General features: G+C 40.1%; 1 protein-coding gene across 1 annotated transcript in view; it reads left to right on the top strand.

Moving 5' to 3' along the window:
* Nucleotides 1-1267: 1267 nt before the first annotated feature.
* The window catches only part of PDE4D (phosphodiesterase 4D), a gene marked incomplete at its 5' end in the record, with an annotated part of 369096 nt that continues 345193 nt past the window's right edge, over nucleotides 1268-25170 (top strand). The window contains one exon of the mRNA XM_084305637.1: nucleotides 1268-1536. Within this exon, the coding sequence (XP_084161763.1) occupies nucleotides 1268-1536 (269 nt within the window). The remainder of the gene's footprint in view (nucleotides 1537-25170) is intronic.

The raw sequence follows: 25170 nt of genomic DNA, 5'->3' as shown, positions 1-25170 counted from the left end.
AAAACTGAGCATGTTAATAAAAATTTCTAGAATAGCTGGAGTCAGTTATTTTAATTACAAATGAATAAAAAAAAACCCTCATAGGATTGACTGGAAAAGGTGTTGTTGGATCAGAAAACACACTGTTATCTTGTTTGCAAAATTGCATTAAAAATATTTCAAAAATGAAATTTAATAGCAGTATGCAATGATTAAATAAATGCAATTACTTTTGTTTTTCTGTATATCTGAGGTTCCCTTTTCATATCATTAGTTTGTTTCCTTGCCAGCTGTGAATAGAAAAAAGGCACTTTGTAGTTCAAGTAGTGGTCATGATGTGATGGTACACTGAATTAAGAACATCTCATTAAATAGATGCTAGTAGCTGTTATAGTCTGATTTTGGTCTGTGTACAGCTCTTAACCTCATGTTTGTTTTGTATTTCTGGAAAATGCAAGGTAACAGGTATTAGCCGTTCCTAAATATATTTGAAAAGTGTTTGTCATTGGCCTGGTTTTTATGGGGGAGGGGGAGGGAGAGGGGAAAAGGGCAGGAAGAAAAGGCAGAACTGCAATCCTTTTGCATTATTTAATTGTTGCATTTGCTAGTTAGTTTGAGGTAAAAGTTTGTAATCTTCATTTGTAAATGGGGACCACAAAGATAAATACTATAGAATCTGTAAGAAAACAAAAAACAACAACAACAAAAACAAAAAAAAAAAAAAAAAAAAAAAAAAAAAACAAAACAAAACAAAAAAACCCCACACATACACAAAACAGAAGATATTCAGCATTCCCCCCTCCTTTCAGCCTCCCTGAAGGTTCAGCAGTAAGCAAATGGAAAGAATAACCAAACAAAATTGAGCACACATCTGATGCTTAAGCCCTCCTCCAGCACTTTTTATGTACATAACCAGAAGTCACTCAAGCAGCTGCAGCACATTAGTTCCAATAGTTTAGCAGGCAGCTTTATAGCTCCAACAAAGGCTGTGCTAAAGCAGTTTCTTCCTCCTGTGCTCACCCGCTATGATAGCTAATAAGTGATCTTTGGCAAGAGGACGGTGAGAGAAGTGGTAATGTTTAATAGGTTTCTGTGAAGGAGTTAGCTTGCTTCTTTTCTTTGCAGATCATTATCTGTAGAGAGACGCTGAGGGCAGGCGTCACCATGTTGAAAGCAGAATAGGCTGAGCTGGAGCTCTGCACGATTCTTGGGAGCAGACATAGAAAGGAAAGCTGTCAAACCGATATTAGGTTGTAGTAGAGCTTACTAACAAGCTTATCTGGGAAACATGGCTCAGCAGACAAGTCCGGACACCTTGACTGTTCCTGAAGTGGATAATTCTCACTGCCAAAATCCATGGTTAAATGAAGATCTTGTGAAGACCCTGAGGGAAAACCTGTTGAAATATGAGAAGTCCAGGACATCTAGGAAATCTTCATCTGCTTCTCCCCGCTTGTCTCCAGTTATTTCTCCTCGAAACTCTCCCAGGCTTTTGCGCAGGATGCTTTTGAACAGCAACATACCAAAGCAGCGGCGTTTCACTGTGGCACATACCTGGTAAGCATTGAGCAGGTTGTCATGAGACATCAGGTTAACTTGTCTCCATAAAGCATTTCTCTCCTTGGTGTCAGGGATTTTTTTTGCTTGCTCAATCTCAGCATGATTCTGCCTGGTTGAGAGACAGTTAAATAGTTCTAATTTGTAAACCAAGTTAACTTGAGTTGATCTGAAGTTTAATACAGTGAGTTAGATTCCAAATGACAAGTAGGAAAACATATATTTGCTTCCAAATCTACTTTACTTCTCCAATTTTATTTATTTATTTATTTATTTGCTTCCCCTTCCCCCAGAAACAAAAATCGGAGTCTTAAGAAGGAACAGTACTTCTCTGATTCTGTGCTGTTCAGGCTAGAGTTGTTCTTCTTCATATTGTTCTAATTTAATGTGCCACTTAACGTTGTCAATAAATAAAATTTATTAATGAGCCCCTGCCCTTAAACACAAAACCAGGATAGCAGGAGTTTATCTCTTAACAGAATTCAAATTAAGAAGCACTTGATAAAGCAGAGTGGAAATAGACATTTTTATGAAATAGTACTTTATTAAACCGGCTGCTAGAATGAACAAAGGAAAGACAGGAAGGGAATCCCTTGTGAAATGATTCAGTAGCACAATTTTTTTTTTAAAATGGCCAGTCATTTCTTAGCCACGTGTTTGAGATCAAATCTAAAAAAGAGAGTGATTTTTTTGCATCCATCTTCTGTAAAACAGCAGTATAATTTCATTACTTTTTTTTTTTCAAATGATACATACCAGATTGTTGAAACTCCATAATACATTCCTATTTGCTTTACTAGTCCTGATATCTTGATGTCTTCTATGTTTTTGTCCTTATGAGGTTTTCTACCCATTATTTTTCAAATAAAATGTAAAGTAAAGAAAGGAGGGGTGTGAAATATATTTATAGAAAGTAAATCATTCATTATAAGCAGTAAATGGATATATGCTATTCAAGCTTATTTTCATTTGCCTGAAATTAAATCTGCACCATAGGAATGTGATAGGAATATATCTTTTATGAGCATTGCATTTTATATACACATGTACCTAAATCTTTACGATGTACATATTTGCAGCTAAAAATGTATTTGTGTACAGTGTGTTAAAATATCACAGTAAGTACATTTAAGGGGAAAATGATGTAATGTTGGGGTTAATCAATGATTTAATGATAAATATATGAAGCATAATAAACAATAAAGGTTTCTGGAGAAGGATGGTTATGGTAAGGGAATACTAAAGTGCATGGATGTGTAGCTAAGACAAAATGAATCAAAGGCAAGCAAGTTTAGTTTATGGTACATTAAAATGCAATAGCAAAAAAAGTTACTATAACTGCTATTTTTCAGAGTGCTATTTACAGACCTGGTTTAGAGTAACAAGATCTCCTCTGATCGTGTTACCCTTGAAAGGGAGGTGGGAGAAATGTGTGCCTTTTTACTTAAAGAATTTGTGTTTTGAAACCAGTATGCATGATCACTGTGTGTGTAACACAGTGTGTAACTGTGTGTGTAACAGAGAAAACTGGATGAAGTTAGGAGACTTCATTTTCCCTTAACAGTTATGCGTAATCTGCAAAAATATTAAGGTTTTCTAACTGTTGGTCTTCATAAAAGTCTATAAATGGGAACATGCATTGTTGTAAATTGTAAATTGGGAACATGAAAAGCAAATTTGGGCAGAACTGTTTTATGTTGTAAGCTGAAAGTAAGTCTGTCAAAAGATTACTGAGGAAATTTATCGTGTGATTGTGTTATGGACATTTCAAGAAGACAAGGGAAATATATTAGAAAGAAACAGTGATGAAGGGAACAAGCAGATTCAGGCAATGCGAAAGGGCAAATCTGGCATAGTATTAAAAAGTATAATTTTATTTAAATGCATTTTGTCTAGTGCACTGTTCACACAAACATTAAAAAATTTAATATTGATCTTATTGAAGCCACCAATAAAAGGAACACGATTTATATCATATTCCTGACCTTCTTGAGCTTGCAAAATTACCACTTAGTTCAGAATGCTATTTTTTTTATGGTGTATATGTATGTGTATATGTACACACACAGTTCCAAACATAAGAATTAAATTTGTAACACAAAAGACATTGTCGTGTTTTGCAATGATGTGAATGAAATACAGCCAGAACAGGTCTAGTGCATGAGAACAACTCATTTATCTGATACATAACTCCCTGAATGCAAAATGACATACAGATACAGGGAGTGGGAGGTAGGCTGATGAGTTCTTCTAACAACCCAGTTCTTCGTTTCTTTCATGAGGCCTGCAGCTCTCCTCCTGCAGTGGCTTGGGATGTCAAACTTCTGACACCAAAATGCATTTACTGTATTATGTGACTATTATCCTGTTAACATGAATAAAAGAGTTAATAATCTTAATCATGTGACAGGAATATTCAGTCTGCATAAATTCAGACTGCACAAATGACTTGGTTATGAACTGTCAAAATGCCTTCATTTGTTGTTAATGTGATGAGGTATTCAACCATAAGATGCAATGTTCATGAACAGGTCCATTTAATACTGTGGGGTGATGGTGTATGCATAAAAGAGGTTGTAACTACTTGTGATTTAAAAGGTTGATGTATGTAAGCCTTTATTATCTCTGTGAGAAGCTCTATGGTTTACCTTTCCAGAAAAGTTGAACTGTTGGTTCTCAAAACCGTATCTTGAGACACTTGCTAGGAGTTCTTAAGAAATGGGTGAGGCCATTTATGTAAGTTTTCTCTCTGAAGGAGTTGTTTTTTTTCAGAAAGGTGTGACTTCATAGTTTTTCATTATTTTTATTAATAACTTAATAAAAGGCCTCAGTGTACTGCATTCAGAAAGGTGGTTATATAATTTGATTTCACTTGTAAGAGTGTAATGGGAAATTTGCTAATGTTTCTTTCAACACAGAATTCATCTGAGTTGAAAGTCTGGTAGCCTCAGACATTTTGAGCTCTCCTCTCCTTCCCATTCTTCTTTGTTGTTACCTACCTGTAACTCTGAATGCATTTAATAGTTGTCAGAAAAACTTCCCAATTACTAATTCTAGGTGTTTAGAGGGGAAAAATGCTGCACTTAGAGCAAGTTGAAACAGGAGACTAAATAGTAGAGTTACATGGGATCTTCATTTTTGATGCAGAAATTTTGGAATAATTTACCATTTCAGAGAGTGTTACAGCTAATCTTGCTGGAATTATAACTATGAAATTAAAACCAGTTAACTCATTTTGAAATTCTAGAATCACAGAATGGTTCGGGTTGTAAGAGACCTTAAAGATCACCCAGTTCCAAACCCCTGCCATTGGCAGGGACACCACCCACCAGACCAGGTTGCCCAAAGCCCTATCCAGCCTACCTTGAACACCTCCAAGGATGGGGCATCCATGACTTCTCTGGGCAGCCTGTGCCTCACCACCCTCTGAGTGAAGAATTTTCTCCTAATATCTAATCTAAATCTCCCCTGTCTTAGTTTAAACCCACTCCCCCTTGTTCTGTCATTATCTGATGGAGCTCTCCATCTTTTTTTATAACTCACCTTCAAATACTGAAAAGCTGCAGTGAGGTCACCCCGGAGTCTTCTTTTCTGTAGGCGGAGCATTCCCAGCTCTCAGCCTGTCTTCATAGGAGAGGTGCTCCAGCCCTCTGATCATCTTTGTGGCCCTCCTCAGGACCTGCTTTAACAGCCCTACATCCTTGTTGTGCTGGGGGCCTCAGACCTGGATGCAGCACTCCAGGTGGGGCCTCACAAGGGCAGAACAGAGGGAACAATCACCACCCTCCTCCTGCTGGCCACTCCTCTGTTGATGCAGCCCAGGATGCAGTTGGCCTGGACCACTGTCAGTCTACAGACAGTGGCAGTCCATAGGAAACAACTGGAAAGAATCAAGTGTTTCAAAGCTTTGTGACCAGGAATTCAAATACACTCAAAATCAATTCAAGTTCCTCAGAAATCTGCATTATATTGAATTAGTGTAAAAGCAGTCATAATGATTCGAGGTATGCTTAGCGTAGTGATGGAGCAGCACATATTACAACAAGATATAAACAAGATAAGTTAACTCTTCTGGTGCGTGCTTGACAAGTTTGATTTCTGAATTCTCTTGGTTGGCTATTTCCATGCCTTTTCTAGCCACCTGCTGCCTGGTGCAGTTTGGCATGGGTGGTCATTAGGGTGGGATCATGCAGACTGGGATCTGTGGGAGGGAGACTTGACTCTTCCCCAGCTGTGTGAACAATCAGTGTGTGTGACACGTCCAAAGGTCTGTGGAAGGATGTTTAGATACTTTAAACCATACGGATTTAGCAACTCGTGGGAAGTCAGCTTTCCTTTATTTTCCATGAAAAATTCCTTTCTGTAGGGAAGGAAGGAGAAGCAAGAAGTATAAATATTTGGAGCAAGCTAGTAACGTCAGTGCAACATAGCAACTAAATTAAATCTATTTAATTGAAAGTATGAAGTCATCACTTGCATGCGCTTAATTTTTTTTATTTTTGGCATTTTATTATCTGTTGCCTTAATCTTTCTGTGTGAACACAAAATGTTCAAATGATAGTATTTTTTTATCTAATGTCTATATAGTTTTGGACAGAATATTTGCTCCCCTTGGGATTTATTTTTGTGTGTGTATTCAAATAGAGTAAATAGTGATAAATAACATTCTTTTTATTACATAAAGTGGGTTTGGTTATCGTGATTTCTTTGTTATTCTTCCCCTTTGATATCTCTGTCCCTTCTCTAGCTCTTCTGAGGCTCACTTTTTGATGTTTGGGGTTTCTATATTTTGTTAGATTTTTTTTTTTTTCATGTGCACACCCAAACCTAAACATTTAATATGCTTATTGACTGTAAAAATGCAATTATGTACCCCTTTATAGGTAGTACTTTCATTTGAATTCAGCCAACCTTTGTTCCCACCCATAGTAAATATTTTTACATTGACTTTGGCGCTGACGTATGACAACAATAGATGCCGTAGAAATAGTTTAGATAGATATGGGTAGGGTGTGCCATTTTAAGTTTCAGGAATGTGTAGCAGGCATAAGGGTATTGATAAACTCAGGTCTCTTGTTTATTTTTATTTCACAACATCTTTTCATTCAGTTTTAGCGGTAAGTACAAAGTACAAAAAAAATTCAAAAGTGTTAGTTACAAACATTTTGCTGTTCTGAAGTCTGCCTAACCTGATGTGGTTCTCTGGCTGGATGCAATGTATTTATGCTGAAACTGTACTAAACTGTAGTTTCATTTTGGAATAACTTCAGTATAGTCTTTTTCTTACTATATCTTCTTCTAATTTTCAAAGCGCATTTTCTTCAAAAACTTTTAATGTATGTCTATGTTTTTCTTTCCTTCACTACTCAATGCTTCTCAGGCAAATGAATTGTGTATGAAATTGGTGTATGAAAAGTATTGGAAAAGGAAGACCAACCAAAGTAGGATAGGATGATAACTGCTAAGAACATTGGGGAAGGATAATGTAATGTATACATGCATGGGGAATGATGTGTATAAAATACTCAGCAGTGTATACTCTATATTAACAGCTGAAACATTCTAGGGAATTTTGCAGAGTAGTTCAAACTTCAGTGGATTTTTTTTTCAGTGGATTTTTTTGAAGACTGTTTCAGACTAGCTAGACTGCGGCATATTTTTCCTAATTTTATGAGAACTTTTTTTTTTTTTTTCTGAGTTTGATTCTTTGATTTTTCTCACTTAAGTTTTATTCATGCTTTCTAGATCAACTGACCAAATAAAGTTTTAATCAAGGCAACAACTGACATATTAGTGAACTCTCTTCCACTGTTTTGCACACTTTTTAGATTGATCTACTGCTTTTCTGGATGATATGCAGTGAAGATCCCATAGTAGTATAAATAAAGGATGCATGAATTATTTCCAGAAAATAATGTATTGATGGTATTGTCACAGAGACATTGCAAATATGTATGATAATATATCATACATATATCCTCATGTACAACAACAAGCTTGCAAATACAGTTTGTGTATTTGATGGAGTCTGGGAACACATATCCTTGGATTGATGGGGCAGAGGTGAAGAATGAGGTAGGGGAATATGATGCTGTCCAGTAGATACAGAATGGCTTGCAGTAAGCTGAGGATGCTGCACAGTGGTTTTAACTACTGAGAGGAATTTATTTTTTCTGCCAAACAGGAATGATACTGTTTCCACAGCTCAAAGCTGAGGAGAGACAGATAAAGATAAGAATACAATCCATTTCCCCATAAAGGAAGAAGCAAAGGCATCATCCCAAATGGGAGTCATGTTAGAGTAGAACTCTGGATGGTATTGTAAAAGAAACCCAAAAAACACTTCAGAAATCCAATAAATTGTCTAGGTAGATTAGCTAGTAAAAGATTTTTCTTCTATAGAGCACCCATTGCATCTCTGTTTCTGAAATAAAACCCATCTCAACTGTTTGAGCCTTTCTGAATGATGTACCTGGTAGATCTTGAATTTCTTGGAAAATTTTAAAAGCTGAAGTGCTATGCCATGGCATAGTCTGATCTGTTTTTTAATGTCATGTTCTGTATTGGACAGAATTTAATATAAATTATAAATAATTTATCATAAATAGAACTGAGTTCCTGGTTCCTGCAGTTCTACTTCCATTTCTCTCTCTCTCTCTCTCTCTTTTTTTTTTTTTTTTTTTTTTTAACCTCAAATGCAAAGAACTACTCTGTAAGAGTGTTTTTGCATCCACAAATTTTCATGATATCTTATATTATATTGAAAGCTACTAGGTGTGACTGCAAAGGTTTTAACTCTGGTACCCTTCCAGCATGACAAATTCTCCAACTTCTGTATTGTTTTTATGAATTTTACAAAAAGATATTGTACCTTTTATAGAACCATTTTATTAGCTTACAGTATAACATCTTAGAAAACTATGCTCAAGCAGTCTCGCATGTTGCTTCTTGTTGGATCACTCTGCGTTTTGCAAACTTGCTGTCTTCACTTCCATTTTGCATGTGTATTTTACTGTTTTCTTTGTGTTTGGTAAAACAAGTTATTTATTCTTTCCACAGTTCTTGCAATCCTGTCTGTTCTGCAGTTTGAAGCATCTTCAGTGCTTTTATTCAAGCTGAAATTGGTAGCCTTTTCCTCAGTTTTGAATCTGAACATCACTGTACCTTGGCTTTATATTAAAGATTGAACAGATATTCTGTAGTTACTTGTATGCAACCTCCTCATTTCAAATGTGTCATAAAAGTTTAAGAAATTTGTTTTCCTTTTTAATTTCTTGTTACAATTCGTATTACTAGTATATGACTTTCTTCTAGGAATACATATTCTTAAAACTTCTTTAACACAATCTAACAACTACCCATCTATTCCTTTCACACATTCTTGAAGAGCTTCAGCTTCTTCAGGATTTGTAGGTTTTGCTCTATTTTTAACTCTAATGAAATTTCTTCTTTTTCTCATGAATGAACTTTTTGGTTGTTTATTTTATACTTCTTTCATCTGGTACCAAGTACCTTTATTATTATTATTATTTTCATTGATGTTTGAGGAGGACACTGAGCTTAACGTTTTTAAGAGTTCATTTCAACATAGGGAATGAATACAACTGAGAAAGCAGAGTGGGAGAGGTGTTTCAGCATCTCAGTCTGGCAAGGTACTAGTCCCATGAGGTGCAACTGTTGACTGGAAAAAGGAAGTTTTCTTCTGTCAATGGGCAAAGTACTGACAGACTTCTGGTTTATGCAGATGTACAGTGAATTGTTTGTTAGCAGAAGGCTTCTTTCTGTCCTGATCTGGGGAAAACGGCCAATCCTAGAACTGCCTGTAGCTGGAGCAAGTTGCTGGTGCTTGGACTGCTTTGCAGTGGTGTGGTCTCTCATTGGTGGTGGGATGCACTGCCAGACGTGTCCTTTCACTCATGCTCAACTAATGTTTTGTTCTTGGTGACAAAATAATATTGGTAATATTGACATCTTCCCTTGCTGCGAAATTTTAGGTAATAATCTTGTAAATCTCTACTATTTTATACGATGTATATCAGTATGTTTAATAAATGTATAGTGGGTTTTGAATTTCCATTTTCTATACCCTTAAAGTTCAGCAAGCCATCTTTTTTTCTTTCTCCTTCATCAGAGATGGCACGACACTACACGTACTGTGCTTCTCTGTTCGTTGATTGCTCCCCTCCCAGAAAACATTCCACATCTACCCATTAATTTCAATGTCATACCTTTGCAAAGTCTTTTCATTCAGTTCTTTAACAAAAATATGTACATATCTTGTCTGTGTTATTCAGTGTATCAAATTTATCAGTACTCAGTAAATATTCTTCTTATTTCAGATACAGCTAATCAGTTACAATTTCACTGTGACAGGTGCTCCACAAGTATGTTCCTGACTAAGAACATGATGTTGATTTATTGCAGACTGCACATTTATGGAATATAGATTATTTAAGTAAGCTTTGGAATGCTTTAAATTGTCTTAGTGTTTAACAATGTATGATGTACAATTATGTATATTTGCTTTATGGGCCAGGCTAGCTGGCATATCCAAGAACTTTGATAGTGTTCTTTAAGACACAAATTTATCTCTCTTATCTTCTTTATTAAATAAGTTAAAGGAAAAGTAGATATTTCTGATGTCCATTTTAATATAATAATTATCCAGTTATATTCAAATAAATAAGTCATCTAGCTTTGTGCACATGTAGTTTTCTTCTGGGGATGGGATTGTTCACAAAATCAAAACAGCTAGCTGTTTTATTCCAGTCTTTCCAGAATCTTGCTCTGCAGCTGCAAGAACCTTTATTGTCTGCTGTATTTTCATAGGTACAGTCACAGACATTTAATTCTAGAAAGGTGTTAATTTACAACCATAGCATGTAGCACATTGCATAATCAAAAGGAAGAATAAAATGACTTGTGCAAATGCATGCGGTCATAGGAAATAGATTAGACCACATAATTAAATGTGGAAATCCAGCAAGATCACAGAAAATATTAATTAAAAAGCCTAAGAACTGACTTCACAATGAGCTCTTTTCCCAAATAAAAAAAGAATTTACTACAGAAGAAATATTTTAAACTTTTTAGTGTTAGTTCAAAACAGTATCACTCATTTCAGAGGACTGCAAAGTATGTAAAAGAGGGCAAAGTTAGATGCTCCAGCCACAAAACAATTATTTGAGTGCAATTATGTACTTAAGTATTACTTCTTGTGACAGTCACAGACTGGAAACCTTACATATGGTTCTCTTTTGCGTTGCATATATGTATATTCAGTGGCTGTATGAGGCTTATGTATCAGAGAATTAGTTACAAGCATAGTCACACAGGAGTTTGTAATATTTGGTGGCAGTACTGTAGGAGCAGCTGTGATAACACCAAGCCTTTGGCCTTCCAAGTGATGACTTGCCAAGAGCAACAATATTAAAGCATGTGGTGATTTGCATAAATAAAATCAATGAATATCAGAGAAGTTAAATATGATAAGTGTTAGCAATTTAAAAAGTAACACTAAGGCTGAAGCATTCTGAGTTCAAGATTGACTGCATCTTTCAATGCGTAAAAAATATCTCAACAGAAAGGGCATTGTGGTTGTATTATGCCACCTTCATTCCATGTAGGAAAGTCAATGGTTCATCAGTGATTCTTCCAGAACCTCCATGTCCCACACTGCAGTACATGGAAGTAAGAAAGAAAGGAGAAGATGTCAGATTTTGCTGGTAATAATCTTATGTTTTCATCGGAATTTGTCAGGACAATGGTATAGCCTTTTCTATGACCTGTGCAAGGATCTCTTAAACCAGCTTGGAAACTGAGATCCTTTAAAAGAGCGTGCTTCCCAAAAATACAATTTTCGCAATGTTCCTACCATACATCATTTTATTTATTTATTTATTTTTGTCAAGGTTGTTTTTGGATGAGTCATTTAAGACTTCTCAGAACTCTCTACTCCATTCAGAGGCTATATTACAATGCCAAACTTATCTTGGTGCTGATGAATATATGTAAAGGATATATACTTTATGAATCTTCAGGAATGTGTCACTGAAAGTAATTTTTTTAGTCAATTATTTTGCAAACTGTCAGTTTAAGCGCAGTGTCTTGTGAATCCTTAAGAGATAGAATTCGTTAAAATTTTTTAAATTTTTTTAAATTAAATAGATCTGCCTGAATAGGCAGCATTGAATAGGGCTTCACAACCCCTCCACTTATTGGAGTATTTCTTGCAAATAACATTGACATGCAGTGAAGTATCTGTCATATGAGTTGTGAGTCATTCTGTAGTTAAAGGGTTAAGAGGAATGTATCAAAGAAAACAACTTTTTTTGTAGTCTGATATCACTTGGAAATTGTAGGTGTTCTAATTTTCTCAAGACCCTAATGTGCTCTACTTCTGCAACTGTAGGCCTGTTAGACCTCTGAATTTGTGCAGAGCCCTCATCGAAACTGTATGAAGAAATGAATCTCTTGCCACAGTTCTGAAAACAAGATCATGTTGCGAAGATAGTAAAATAAAAGGCCCTTATTCTAACAGGTTTTATAGCAACAATAGAGGCACAAAATATTTTTCTTCCAATGCAAGGTAGTGACACTTGCATGGTAGCAAAGATAAAAAAATCATGCTGAAGCAATGCAAATATTACAGTACTGAGATTCTTCTGGAGATCAAATATTTTAAAGTTGTTTCACTCTGAAGAGAATGTAAAAAACAATGGATTTCAAAAGCAAAAGGATTTGAACTTAACAAACTCAAATTAGCTATTAGAACTTGGAATACAATTAAAATTAGCTTTGTCTCTGTGCTCTGGAGCAAAAGGGAAGGGAAGGGAAGGGAAGGGAAGGGAAGGGAAGGGAAGGGAAGGGAAGGGAAGGGAAGGGAAGGGAAGGGAAGGGAAGGGAAGGGAAGGGAAGGGAAGGGAAGGGAAGGGAAGGGAAGGGAAGGGAAGGGAAGGGAAGGGAAGGGAAGGGAAGGGAAGGGAAGGGAAGGGAAGGGAAGGGAAGGGAAGGGAAGGTTCGATTTCATAAATAAACTTTTTCCATCTCCTAAGTCCACCAGAAATGTAAATCTTGTTTTCTTAAATGTAGATTACATTTCATAATGCTTTAAACAACTCCAAGGGCATGAACAATAATTTTTCACTATGCATGGGGACATGAGGGTGAAATTAACCCATATGGACTAAAATAATAAATTGGGAATGAAAGGGAGGGACAAATTTTAAAAAGAAACATCAAAGGGAGGGAGAGAAAAAGAACAAATAAATCATTTGCATGTTGAAGTGTAATTAAACAAAATTGGTTTGTTGGTGATGTTGAAGTGAATTTTATCCTGAGACTATTTCCAGATATGTTAAAATTACTCTGGTATATTGCTGTACAGCTTTGAATTTACATTTTCCTTTTTCATAACACTCCATACATTTAGAAACTGCCAATCTGGCTATAGAAACAATTTAGTTCAGAAAACATAAGCTACCTATGGTTATTTCTGACAAACTTAGAACATTCATGAGATTCATGAGGTTCATGAGATTTCCTCATGAACAATGTAGCCATGTTATTTTATTGGGGTTTTGGGGTAGGGGATGTAGGGGCGGGAGAGAGAACAAATGGATTGAATTAACATCAGCATGGCAAAATCAACAATTTCCTCGCAAACTTATTTTTCTCGTCCATTTAATGCAGCATAAATAACAGAGCAGGAAGATTTTATTGTGCTTTGAGCTTTACTGCTTTCAGAAATTACAGACCAAGGATGCCAGAGGAGGCCCAGGTCTGAACATGTAAGACCAGGGTGTGGGTGGTATGTTGCCAGAAGGCTAGAAGGCTGTAGAGTTTGCTCATGTTAGAGATCACTTAGAGGCCAAGTGTCCCTTCCTGCAAGGAGTGACATAACATTGGTGGCTCTGAGCAGCTCTTCTTTCATGAGCTGAGCTCACAATTCCATGTGCTTGAGGAATAAATGCCCTGGATGCAATGACTTATTGTATAGATATTTATTTAATCTGGGAGAAGAAACAAGGGCTTTGCTTTTTTTGTTGTTGTTGTTGTTGTTTTTTATAGCTTTCTATACATCAATACATTAATGTATTTATGTACTAATACTCAAAAATGATATAAATGTATGTCACTACAAAAATACACACTTCCATATGTACTGATTGAAAATCTGTTGCAACTGGGCAGAAGTAAATATTCTACTACTATTAATAGCACAGTTAAGATCATCTTTGTGGAAGATCTTCAACAGCTATGATTTGTTAGTTTTTAGAAATTCTGTTTGCCTGGGTTGGATGTTGCTTGATGTGTACAATAGAGTGGACAGGAACACTCCAGGAAGTTAATCAAAATTAATTACAGAATCCCAGAATGACTGAGACTAGCAGAGACCTCTGGAAGCCATGTGGTCCAATGCCCTGCTCAAGCAGGGACACCCCAAGCAGGTTGCCAAGGGCCATGTATACAATAATGTAGTATTTATTACCATATAATACTATATAGCATATTAATTTGGACTGATTACTAATAAAAAACTTTAATGTTGTTTGCATTCCAATTTTATATCTTAAATATTTGGACTATTCTCATCTAGTTTAAATAGTCTTGATTCAGGTCGTTTGGTTTATTTTAGGGTAAGTTTCATCAAATAATGTAAGACTATATTCATTCAGAATGGGTATCCTTATTACTGTTCAGTGTGTATTCTCTGATCCATCTGAGTCAAGTGAGAAACAAGTTCTAGAGCTGGCATGACTACTTGGGTATCCTTTGCCTTTTCTTTCAGTTTTGTGATAGACTTTTATAAAAGGACTTTCTTTGAGGAGTGGCTGCACTGATTTATACCAACAAGCAGTATTTTAGAACAAAGATATTCTCTACTATGATGGATAGGGAAACAAACAAACAAACAATAACAACAAAACAAACAAAAAAACCACCAAGGTGAATTTAAATACATGATGTGGAAGAAACAGACATAATTGAAATTAAAAATAACATCAATTGTGAGTTGTAACACCTTTTGGAACAACGAACAGCATGCTGCACAGTCATTACACTTTTCAGCGTTGCCTGGAAACTGGAGTGAGATTTCCTCATTCATTTGCAGCTTGCCCTAGCTCTCCCTTGCTGTAGTGTTGGAAAGATCAGAAGAGAATATACAAAGAGCAGAACACAAATTGAGGCAAATGTTGTTGAACACATCAACTTCACAATCACACTTCTATTCTAACGTGTGATTCGTGCAACTGCACTCAAGTACAATACGATACTGTGAAAACAATACAAAAAAAAAAAAAAAGAATTTTAAGTCATATAGAGCAATTTGAGTTCTGTTAATTAGCAGTGTATTTTCAATATGTACAAAAATAGGACTGGAGGACTGGCTTCATAATTCATAATAGCAGCTTTTAATATCCTGTATGAATAACTAACCTGTTCCATGCCTAGCAAGCTTTGGTACATTTTGCTATTTGCTAAAGCAAAAAGCACTGTATGTGTTGGGCTGTTAAATATTTGCAATATTTATTATTTTTATATATCTATATCTATCTGTTAACATATAAAAGTTGAATTAAAGCTTGAAAAACAGGTGAACATTATAATTCAATGGAAACTAGCTGTTTTTATTGTGTCAAGTATCCCAACAAGGAACAAAATGACTAATATATTGGTAATACAAAAGATAAAAACTAAGTTTGTGTTATTGATTAGGTTATTTGTCAAAAACTGGTTCTTTCTGTTTAAACAGCTGTAACATAGCAGTTAATGTTTAATAGTGCATGATTTCTCAGTAGAGTTTTATTTTTTCAGTCAAAGCTTCTTTGGAGTATTTTGCTGCTGGTCAAAAAGAAATCTCAGAACCATAGAATCATAGAGGTTGGAAAAGACTTCCAAAATCATCTGGACCAACCACCCCCTAACAACAGTACCACCCCTAAACCATGTCCCCAAGCACCACATCCAGCCTTTCCTTGAACACCCCCAGGGACAGTGACTCCACCCTGGGCAATCCGTCCCGATGCCTGACTGCTCTTTCTGAGAAGAAATGTCGCCTAATTTCCAACCTGAACCTCCCCTGGCACAGCCTAAGGCCTTTCCCTCTTGTCCTATCACCAGTTATCTGTGAGAAGAGGCTAACCCCCAGCTCCCCACACCTTCCTTTCAAGGAGTTGGAGAGAGCAATAAGGTATCCTTAGCTTTCTCCCTGAGTGGTGTGTGGCAACCATACCTGCACCAAGGAAGCTATAGCAATAAAAAGCATTTTCAGAAACAACGTTGTTGATTTGTAGACAGCAATAAGATCTCTCCTGACCCTCCTCTTCTCCAGACTGAACAACCCCAGTTCCCTCAGCTGCTCCTCATAGGACTTGCGTTTCAGGCTCTTCACCAGCTTCATAGCCCTGGTGAAGGGCCTGGAACACAATTTTCCACAATGTTTTCCAGTCCAGCAAAGTTGGTGGAAAAAATATACTTCTGGTGTGAAAGCAATCTAGACCACTGCATGCCTCTATAAATAGCCAATATTTAAATGTATCATGCTTATTACTTGGTCAAGTTTAGTTCCAAATATCGAAGTACATACTTAGCATTTGTATTGTTTTCTAAATTCTATTATAGCAACTTTTTTGAAAGAAGTGCTTTCATAGAATCATAGAATGGCATGGGTTGAAAAGAACCTTAAAGATCACCTAGTTCCACCTCCCTGCTCTGGGCATGGTTGCCAACCACTAGAGTAGGCTGCCCAGAGCCTCATCCAGCCTGGCCTTGGATGCCTTCAGGGATGGGGCATCCACAGCCTCTCTGAGCAACCTGTTCTAGTGCCTCACCACCCTCTGAGAGAAAAACTTTCTTCTAATATCTAACCTAAATTTCCCCTGTCTTACTTTAAAACCATTCCCCCTTGTCCTATCACTATCAACATATGTAAACAGGCATTTCCCCTCCTATTTATACACTCTCTTCAAGTACTGGAAGGCTGCATTGAGGTCTTCCCGGAGCCTTCTGTTCTCCAAGCTAAACAAGCCCAGTTCCCTCAACCTTTCTGCACAGGAGAGGTGATCCAGCTCTCTGATCATCTTAGTGGCCCTCCTCTGGACCCGTTTCAAGAGTTCCACATCCTTTTTGGGCTGGGGGCCCTAGGCCTGCACGCAGTATTCCAGTTGGGGTCTCACAAGCGCAGAGTAGAGGGGGACAATCACCTCCCTCTCTGGCCACCCCCTTTTTAATGCAGCCCAGGACACAGTTGGCCTTCCGGTCTGCATACGCACACTGCTGGCTTATGTCCATCTTCTTGTCCAGTAGAACCCCCAAGTCCTTCTCTGCAAGGCTGCTCTCAAGTTCTTCTGTGGCCAGTCTATATAAGTACCCAGAATTGCCCCAGTTCAATACCTTTCTCTTGGCCTTGTTGAACCTCATTAGGTTCTCATGGGCCCACTTCTCCAGCCTGTCCAGGTCCCTCTGGATGGCATCCCTTGCCTCTATTGTATCGACTGCACCACTCAGCTTGGTGTCATCTGCAAACTTGCTGAGGGTGCACTTGGTTCCGTCATCTATGTCATCATGAAACATGTTGAAGAGCACTGGTCCCAAGACTGACCCCTGAGGGACACTGCTTGTGACTGGTCTCTATAGAACTGTTGACCACAACCCTCTGGCTGTGACCAGCCAACCAATTCTTTATCCACTTTTTGTTCCAGAGGGGTACGTTAGGTTTGTTGGAGCTGGTTTCAGATTCTTTAGTTTCACACAGATAATGGGCCTTTTCTAAACTTTATCATTTAATTCAGAAAGCACTCCATGTTTGTAAGTGTAACATCTGGTAAATAAGCTGAAAAATGATGGAGAGGTAGGAGGAGTATTCAAAGAAGTCAAAGCAACAGCAGGAAAAAAAGCTTCCAACACTTCACTAAAAAGTATCTCTAAAGTATGTCTTCCTGTAAAGCTTTTGTTTAGAAATATTGAGTTTATGGCTTGCTTCAAACAAAGACCAATGTCTATTAAAAAAAACAAAACATAAACAACAAAGAGTTCTAAACTTTGAGGTCCAGATGTTATTCATAGAGACTGCGGGTATTTTTTCCCCTCTTCCGTTTCCCTTTCCCTTTCCTCTTCCCTTCCCCTTCCCCTTTCCATCCCCTTCCCCTTCCCCTTCCCCTTCCCCTTCCCCTTCCCCTTCCCCTTCCCCTTCCCCTTCCCCTTCCCCTTCCCCTTCCCCTTCCCCTTCCCCTTCCCCTTCCCCTTCCCCTTCCCCTTCCCATTCCCCTTCCCCTTCCCCTTCCTTTCTAATTTTTTGAAGGACTCTGCAAACGAATAATGATTTAATTTTCAAAATATTCTTTTATAACGTCCTTCATTAAGAACCCCTAAAGAGACAAAACTGTCATGGAATATTGATTGATGGGACACAGCACGATGAAGAAAATTAATTGTCAGTTATTTTATGTGAATACACAAGGGAAAATATGACTTTAGCTATGCATAGGCAAAAATAAATCTTAATTTAAGTAAAACACCTGAAGAGAGGTGTCTAGGAATCATTGTGGGCAGTCCCCAGAGTATATCCATTCCATGCTAAGGAGGAGTCACAATGATACTCAGACTGGTATGAACTCTTAGGAGCATAAAAGTGAGCAGAACAAGGAGCAACTAGATAGCCTAGGCTGCTTCAGTTTGGAAAATTGCCTGGGGTTATGTTAAAGCTCATGAAATGGTGATCAGCATAGAAAATGTGAGTAAGGAAAAGTCACTTGCTGTTTCTCATGTAAGAACAAGGTCACTCAATGAAATGATTAGGCAGCAGGTTTCCATTAAGCTCACCATATTTTGACAGGAAATCTTGAGAGAAATGCCATTCTATACTTGAAATATTACTTTCACATACTTTGTAAGCATCTCTGCTAACAGAGAAGGAAAACCCCAACTAGCTGGACCTGTGGCCAAACCAGAGAGGTTGTGTCTGTGTGTGTGCAATCAGAGGGAGCTGCGTGTATGTCTAAATCCAACCAATGCAACAAGGAGCATCCCACACCAGAAATGAACTATTTTAAAAACTGTTACAATAAGTACATGGCTGCCACCTTTGTCTGAAATTATTCAGCTGTATTTAAATGTGGAAATTAACAGTATTACAGGCAAGAAATCCTTCCATTCCTTTCAGTGCTTTTTAGTTATTAATTACTGCTCCTGTAGAGACATCTCTTGCTCACCTGAAGGGACTAAGTCATTTGCATATATTCTGAATATCATTTATCAGCAAGCTAGACAGTATTGCATCAGCATCAAATTGTGTTGAATTCACTGCATTGCCTGTCCCAAGAGAACATTAGCTAATTCTTCTTTTGAAGAATTTTGCACTTGCTGTCATGGAAACAATGTCATGTTTTATGACCTTACTTAATTATACCAACACTGAGTGAACTGTGATGAAGAAAGGAAAAGGCTTTATATGGTAACTTAGGCAATTAAGCAAATGCTTACCAAGAAATTCACACAACTTGGTAAGGTTTGTTCTATACTTTTTGCTGTTTGTTTACCTAATTGATTTAGTATGATTTGATAGTTTTACTTGGATTGACTTCATTTCCTGAACGTGTCTCTGTAAATTTATGTATTTAAGACTAAGGACTTGATAGAGGTTTAGGGAGAAACAACATATTATACAACAATGCTAAGGCTACTAGAAAGGGCTTGTGAATATCTTATTCATGTTTTATTGCTAAAACTAGTCTCATTTAATATCATAGAAGATAAAGGAAAATGTTATTCAGTCCTTCTTGCGCTGGTTAATTTTGTGTGTGTGTGTGTGTTAAATAATTAAAGTGCAGAAATTTTACAGGAATATATCTAATTCTATCACTTTTAATTTTAGGATATGTGAGTGTTATATTGCCTTTGTCCAATGTTTGTTTGTTATTCAAACAGAATCAGATGAGCAATGTTAAAGAAAGGAATAAGCTCCTGATAGGATGTGGACCACTGCTACTTCTTTTCTTCCTAAAAGTTGTTTTATTGTAGAAAAATGTAAAATCTACTGTTGTTTTACACAGTGTGTTAGCTTAGTGTGTGTGACATGTATCAGAAATATGAAATGGAAAGAAATATTTTTTTTAATGCTAACCATCTGTGAGTAGAGTAGCAGTGGCATGCTCTCAGGTACAAGTACCATTCTCAGAAAATCCAGAGAGCATTTAAACTGTCTGGAGACCAAACGAGAGTTTTCTCGGGTCAATATATTTTTTTCACTGGTAATACAACACGTTAGTAATAATAATACAACGTATTATTACAGGCAGTGTAAGACAAATGTCTCAGTGAAACTAATAAAGGAGAAAGTTGTCAGTTTTTTTTTTCTTTTTTTGTTCTTTTCCCATGATTGCCCAATAGAAATAGATAAAATTGAGAGACTTCTCAGTTTCGGGGTTCAGTCCACTTACCTGAGCTTATTTGCAAGGTCCTGCCTCCCCAAAGGTGATTTACTTCTGAAACAGTCTTATGAGGCTTTTGTAACTGCTGATGCAAAAAGGAACAAAAATACAATATAGAGGTAACCAGTTTTGCTGAGCAATATTATTCCAGAACTATGCTATAAAAAGTGAGTCATGAAACAATGTAGATAAATAGATACATATGTGATAGATATATATATGTAGATATGGTGTCATGGGCAAACTCAGTGCGGGTGCACTTGATCTCCTCATGTGGTGGTTTTACCTTGCTAGGCAGCTGAACCTTACCACAGCCGCTCTCTCACTCTCTCTCTTCAGAAGAGGAGAGGAAGAAGAAAAGGAAAGAAACAACTCACAGGTTGACACCATTATATTTTATTTAAAGAAAAAACAATTCTTAAGGGAAAATCATTATTAATTAAATTATTAAACAAAAGGGAAAAGCAGGGCTCCCAGACAGGAGGACATATATTTTCACAGTGAGATTCGTCCTGTCCCACATGGGTGCTTGTGAGGGCCCTGCTGTTCATCAGCCGCTGGTGTCGGGGAGCTGGATGCGCAGGGTCTGCAGCTGCATCGAGGTGACGCGGAGGACAGGACGGTTGGTTGGGCCAGTGGGGCTCTGCCCTGCAGCCTGCTGGGGGGCAGCGTTGATGGGCCCTGGAGCTGCGCCAGACCCATCTGCTTGTGTGATCCCCTGCGGCCCCCTTCTCCCAGCTGTGGGGCCATTGTTGGTGGGCCGTGGGCGCAGGTTGTAGCGGCGCTGAGGGGATCTGCTGCGGACCCTCTCCCTGGCGGCGTTCCTGCGGCTGTGAGCGGACGGCCTGCACATGTACTGCTGGTAGTCGTCGTCCGCTCTCACCGTGTGCAGGATGCAGTCGATGGGCTGCCTGCAGAGCGGGCACGCGGAGCTGGTGGCAGCCCACCGCCAGATGCAGTGGAAGCAGAAGGCATGGCAGCAGGTGTAGGCGTAGGCGGTGTTTCTGGTGGTGCCCAGGCAGATGGGGCACCGTTCCCCTGCTGCTGCCTCCGATGTCCCTGCTGGCTGCATATGGCCACTGCCAGCTGTTGCTGCAGAACCGCTGTGCTCCAGGTCCTCCTCGGCACGGGATGGAGTGTCCTGCCTGCCAAGAGAGCCCAAGAGAGTGGATGTAGTGGGGAGGTAAGGGCTTCCTTAAGGGCCTCCTTGTGGGCTGAAATTCTTCTTCTACCTCTTCATCAGCATTAGGTTCAGCCATGTGGGCTACCCATCTCAATGGCTGTTCTCTGCACCTGCCTTGTCCCCCCAGTCCCAGACCCTGTAGCCCCCACCCTCTCTCCCAGGCCAGCAGCATGGCTGGATTTAGCAGAGGGTATCTGAAGGAGGAGGTCAGAGAAGGCAGAGGAACTGGCTGAATGTCATCGATGGTGCCAAGGACCATGGCACCTTCATTGTGCTCACAACCTGGGACAGTTGCTGTGGGGACCTGCAGTACAAAAGAACGCACAAAGGTGCAACTCAGTGAAGGCCGGGATGCTCCTGGAGCCGGCATGCCACGCGTCTGAACTCACAGGAGTCCTGAACCAAATGTACCTCGCGGCAGAGCAGTGAGGTTGGAGCAGTCACAGATGCTGCTCTGCGACATCACAGAGGCCTCTGGGGCTGCCCCCAAGCACTGCCCTGTTGCATTTGGCCCTGTTGAATGCCATACAGCTGGACACGGCCCATCGATCTAGCCTATCGAGAGCCCTCTGCAGGGCCTTCTTAGATCAACAGTCCTGCCTAAGCTGGTGTCATGGGCAAACTCAGTGAGGGTGCACTTGATCCCCTCATCCAGATGTTTGATGAAAATGTTAAACAAAAGCATCCCCAGTAGTGAGCCCTGGAGAACACTGCTTGGGGCCAGTCACCATCTGGATTTAACTCCATTCACAACAACCCTTTGGCCTTCCAGCCACTTTTTCCCTAGTAAAGAGCACAACGTGCAAGCCATAAGCAGTCAGCTTCTCCTGGACAATGCTGTCAGAAATAGTAACAGCTGCTTTTCTAAGTCCAAGTTAAGAACATTCAGAGCCTTTCCCTCATTTCTCCCTTACATAAACCTGTGCTGACTGGCTTTGATCACCTGGTTGTCCTGTATCTGCCTGTTGTGGTTTAACCCAGCCAGCAACTAAACACTACACACAGCAGTTCGCTCATGCCTCCCCCTCCCTCTGTGGGATGGGGGAGACAAACAGGAAAGTGAAGGCTGTGAATTAAGGACAGTTTATTAAGACAGAAAGATAAAAATAACGATAATACTAATAATAATGATAACAGTAATATTATTACTATTAAATACTATTAAATTAATTTTTTTAAATAAATGCTATTAAATACTATAAAATACTATTAAATAGCATATTACTATTACTATTAAATACTACTAAAAATGGTATGAAACAAGTGATGCACAATACAATTGCTCACCAACTGAAGACTGATGTTCAGCCTTTCCCTGAAGAGCTGCCTTCCCCACTCCAGCTATGCACGCCTATATCTTGTTTAGCGTGACGTCAGATTGTATGGAATACTCCTTTGGACGGTTCGAGTCAGATGTCCTGGGTCTGTCCTCTCCCTTGCCGCACCTACAGCCTGCTCACTGGAAGAACACAGCGAGAAGCTGAAAAGTCCTTGGCTTAGTATAAGCAGTGCTCTACAACAATTAAAACACCGGCATGTTATCAGCACTGTTCTCATCCTAAGCCAAAACATAGTACCCTACCAGTTACTGGGAGGAAAATTAACTCTGTACTAACTGGGACAGTGCCATGTGATGGCACATGAGAGGATCTGCTCCGTGCCCTTCGCTGGCACTGAGGCCAGACTGACAGGCGTGTAATTCCCTGGATCCTCCTTCCTGCCCTTCCTGTAGATGGCATCACATGCACGAACCTCCAGATGCCTGGGACCTCCCTGGTTAGCCAGGACTGTTGATAAATGATTTCAAGTGGCTTGGTGAGCACATCTGCTGGCTCCTTTGGTACCCTTGGGTGGATGCCATCAGCACCCATATGATCTGTGTGTGTATTCAGGTGGTGTAATAGCTCACTAAGCACGTCCCCTTCGACTCAAAGTCTTCACTGTGCAAGGCTCTGTGTGTTGCTAGACTCTGTGCAATAGCTCCATCTGTGCACTATGGACTGCTCATTTGAACTGGATACAGAACTCATTCAGGTGTGCCATCCCCAGTGCTGAGTAGGGGAGACTCTCCTGCCTCAGTGTGCTGCCAGCACTCCTCCTAATGCAGGCCAGAGGGCTGGCAGACTTCTTTGCTGATAGCCTTCTTTTCCTTCTTCTTGGTGTCCACAAGTAGTGCCAGGTGGGCTTCTGCAGAGCTGGGAGGGGTCAGCTGCAGCAGCTGGGGGGAGGGACGGCATTGCAGGTTGCAAGGGGTCACTGCCTCCAGGGCTGTAGGAGACCTGACAGGCTACGGGGCAAAAGCATTTGGGGGTGGCCAAACGCTGTGAAGGGACACTGTTCAGACACTGGTGGAAATGTGTGAGGCCCCCCTTGAGTGTTCTTGGGGAAGGCCCAAAGGTGGGACTGTGAGTGGGCGTAGCTGGATGGGGAAGGAAGCAGAGGGCTCAGTGGGCCCACTTCTCTCTGTGCCCAGGTGTCTCAGAGAGCTCCATGGAGTGCCATTGTGATAACTGAAAGGGTTCCATTTGTGCTTGGATGGCTGACGCCTGCATCACTAAAAGAGCCACCGTGGCCAGTGCTCCAGCTCAGATGAAGTCCAGGTGGAAGGAGGTGCGTGGCTGTCAGGGAAAGTATTAGCTCGTGGGGAGAGCTTGATGAAATGTCTGACTTTATATGAAATGATTGTGATCAACACTGGTACCTGCTTTCAGACTTCAGAGGTAGTTTTATTGGTGTTTTGGAGAATAACTAGAAAGCCACAGAATGGTTGAGGTTGGAAGGGTCCTCTGAAAGTCTTGTTGTCCCACCCTTCCGCTCAAGAAGGCTAACCAGCTGTCCCAGGACCATGCTGAGATAGCTTTTCAGTATCTGCCAGCACAGAGACTGCACAGCTGCTTGGTAGCGCAGTTCTGCTTGTCGTTCCAGGGGGTGGTTTTTGTTCAGAGCTTCTGGGGGACGAGCCTGGCTATGGAAAGGAGAGGAACTGGGGTGTTGCTGCTGGGCCAGATAAAATTTGGGTGTGGAGGCACCGGGAGGAGGGAAGGGGGAGGGGAGGGAGAATGGGGGAGGCAGCGGAGCCAGGGCTGTCCTGACAGAAGGAGCAGCAGGCCTAGAGGACCCTCGGCCTGCCTGTTGGTGGGTGGGTTTGGAGGCTGCCGCCCTGGTGCTTGTCAGGCCCCTGCTGTTCAGTGGCCACTCGTGACGGGGACCTGGATGCGCAGAGTCCAGCCTAACACTGCCAAGTCAACCACAAAGCCATGTCCCTAAGTGCCACATCCTACATGTCTCAAGTACTTCCAGGGATGGTGACTCCAACACTTCCCTGGGCAATGCCAATGTTCCCCAAGCCTGTACAGCTGCAAGGGGTTGTTATGCCCCTAGAGTTGTACTCAGCATTTGGCCCTGTTGAATGCCATACAGCTGGACACAGCTCATCAATCTAGCCTATCAGCCCTCCCGGCCCACAAGGGGACTAGTTCCTGAGCAGCCTGAAGTCTGCTCTCCCCATATCCAGGGCTGAAGATTTGGTGGCAATTGAACTCTTGTCAACAAAAACTTTAAACTCAACCACTTCATGGTCACTATGACCAAGACGGCTGCCAATTGCCACGTCTTCCCCCCACAAGACACTCTCTGTTCTCCAGCAACAGATCGAGGAGGGCAGAAGCATTTGCTGGTATTCAGACAACCTGTCGTGTTCCAGTTGTGACCACTGGCTCTCCTTCTGTCAGTGGGCACCACTCAAAACTGACCAGAGAACACAAGGTGCGTTGTGTGTCACCAGTGCTGCGGACAAGGGGACGATCTCTTTCCTCCTCCTGCTGGCCAGACTGCTTCTGGTGCAGGCCAGGAGGCTGCTGGCTCTCTTGGCCAGCCGGACACACAGCTGTCTCATGTCCATCAGGCTGTTGACCAGCACCCCCAGGCCCTTTTCTGCCAGACAACTTTCCAGCTACTGTTCCCCAAGCCTGTGCGGCTGCAAGGGCTCGTTATGCCCCTAGTGTTGTACCCAGCATTTGG

The sequence above is a fragment of the Netta rufina genome (assembly GCF_964035555.1).
Source record: "Netta rufina genome assembly, chromosome: Z".
In the NCBI taxonomy this organism is placed as follows: Eukaryota; Metazoa; Chordata; class Aves; order Anseriformes; family Anatidae; genus Netta; species Netta rufina.
Note: the sequence above shows the minus strand (reverse complement) of the source record. Positions and strands in the feature narration are given on the sequence as shown.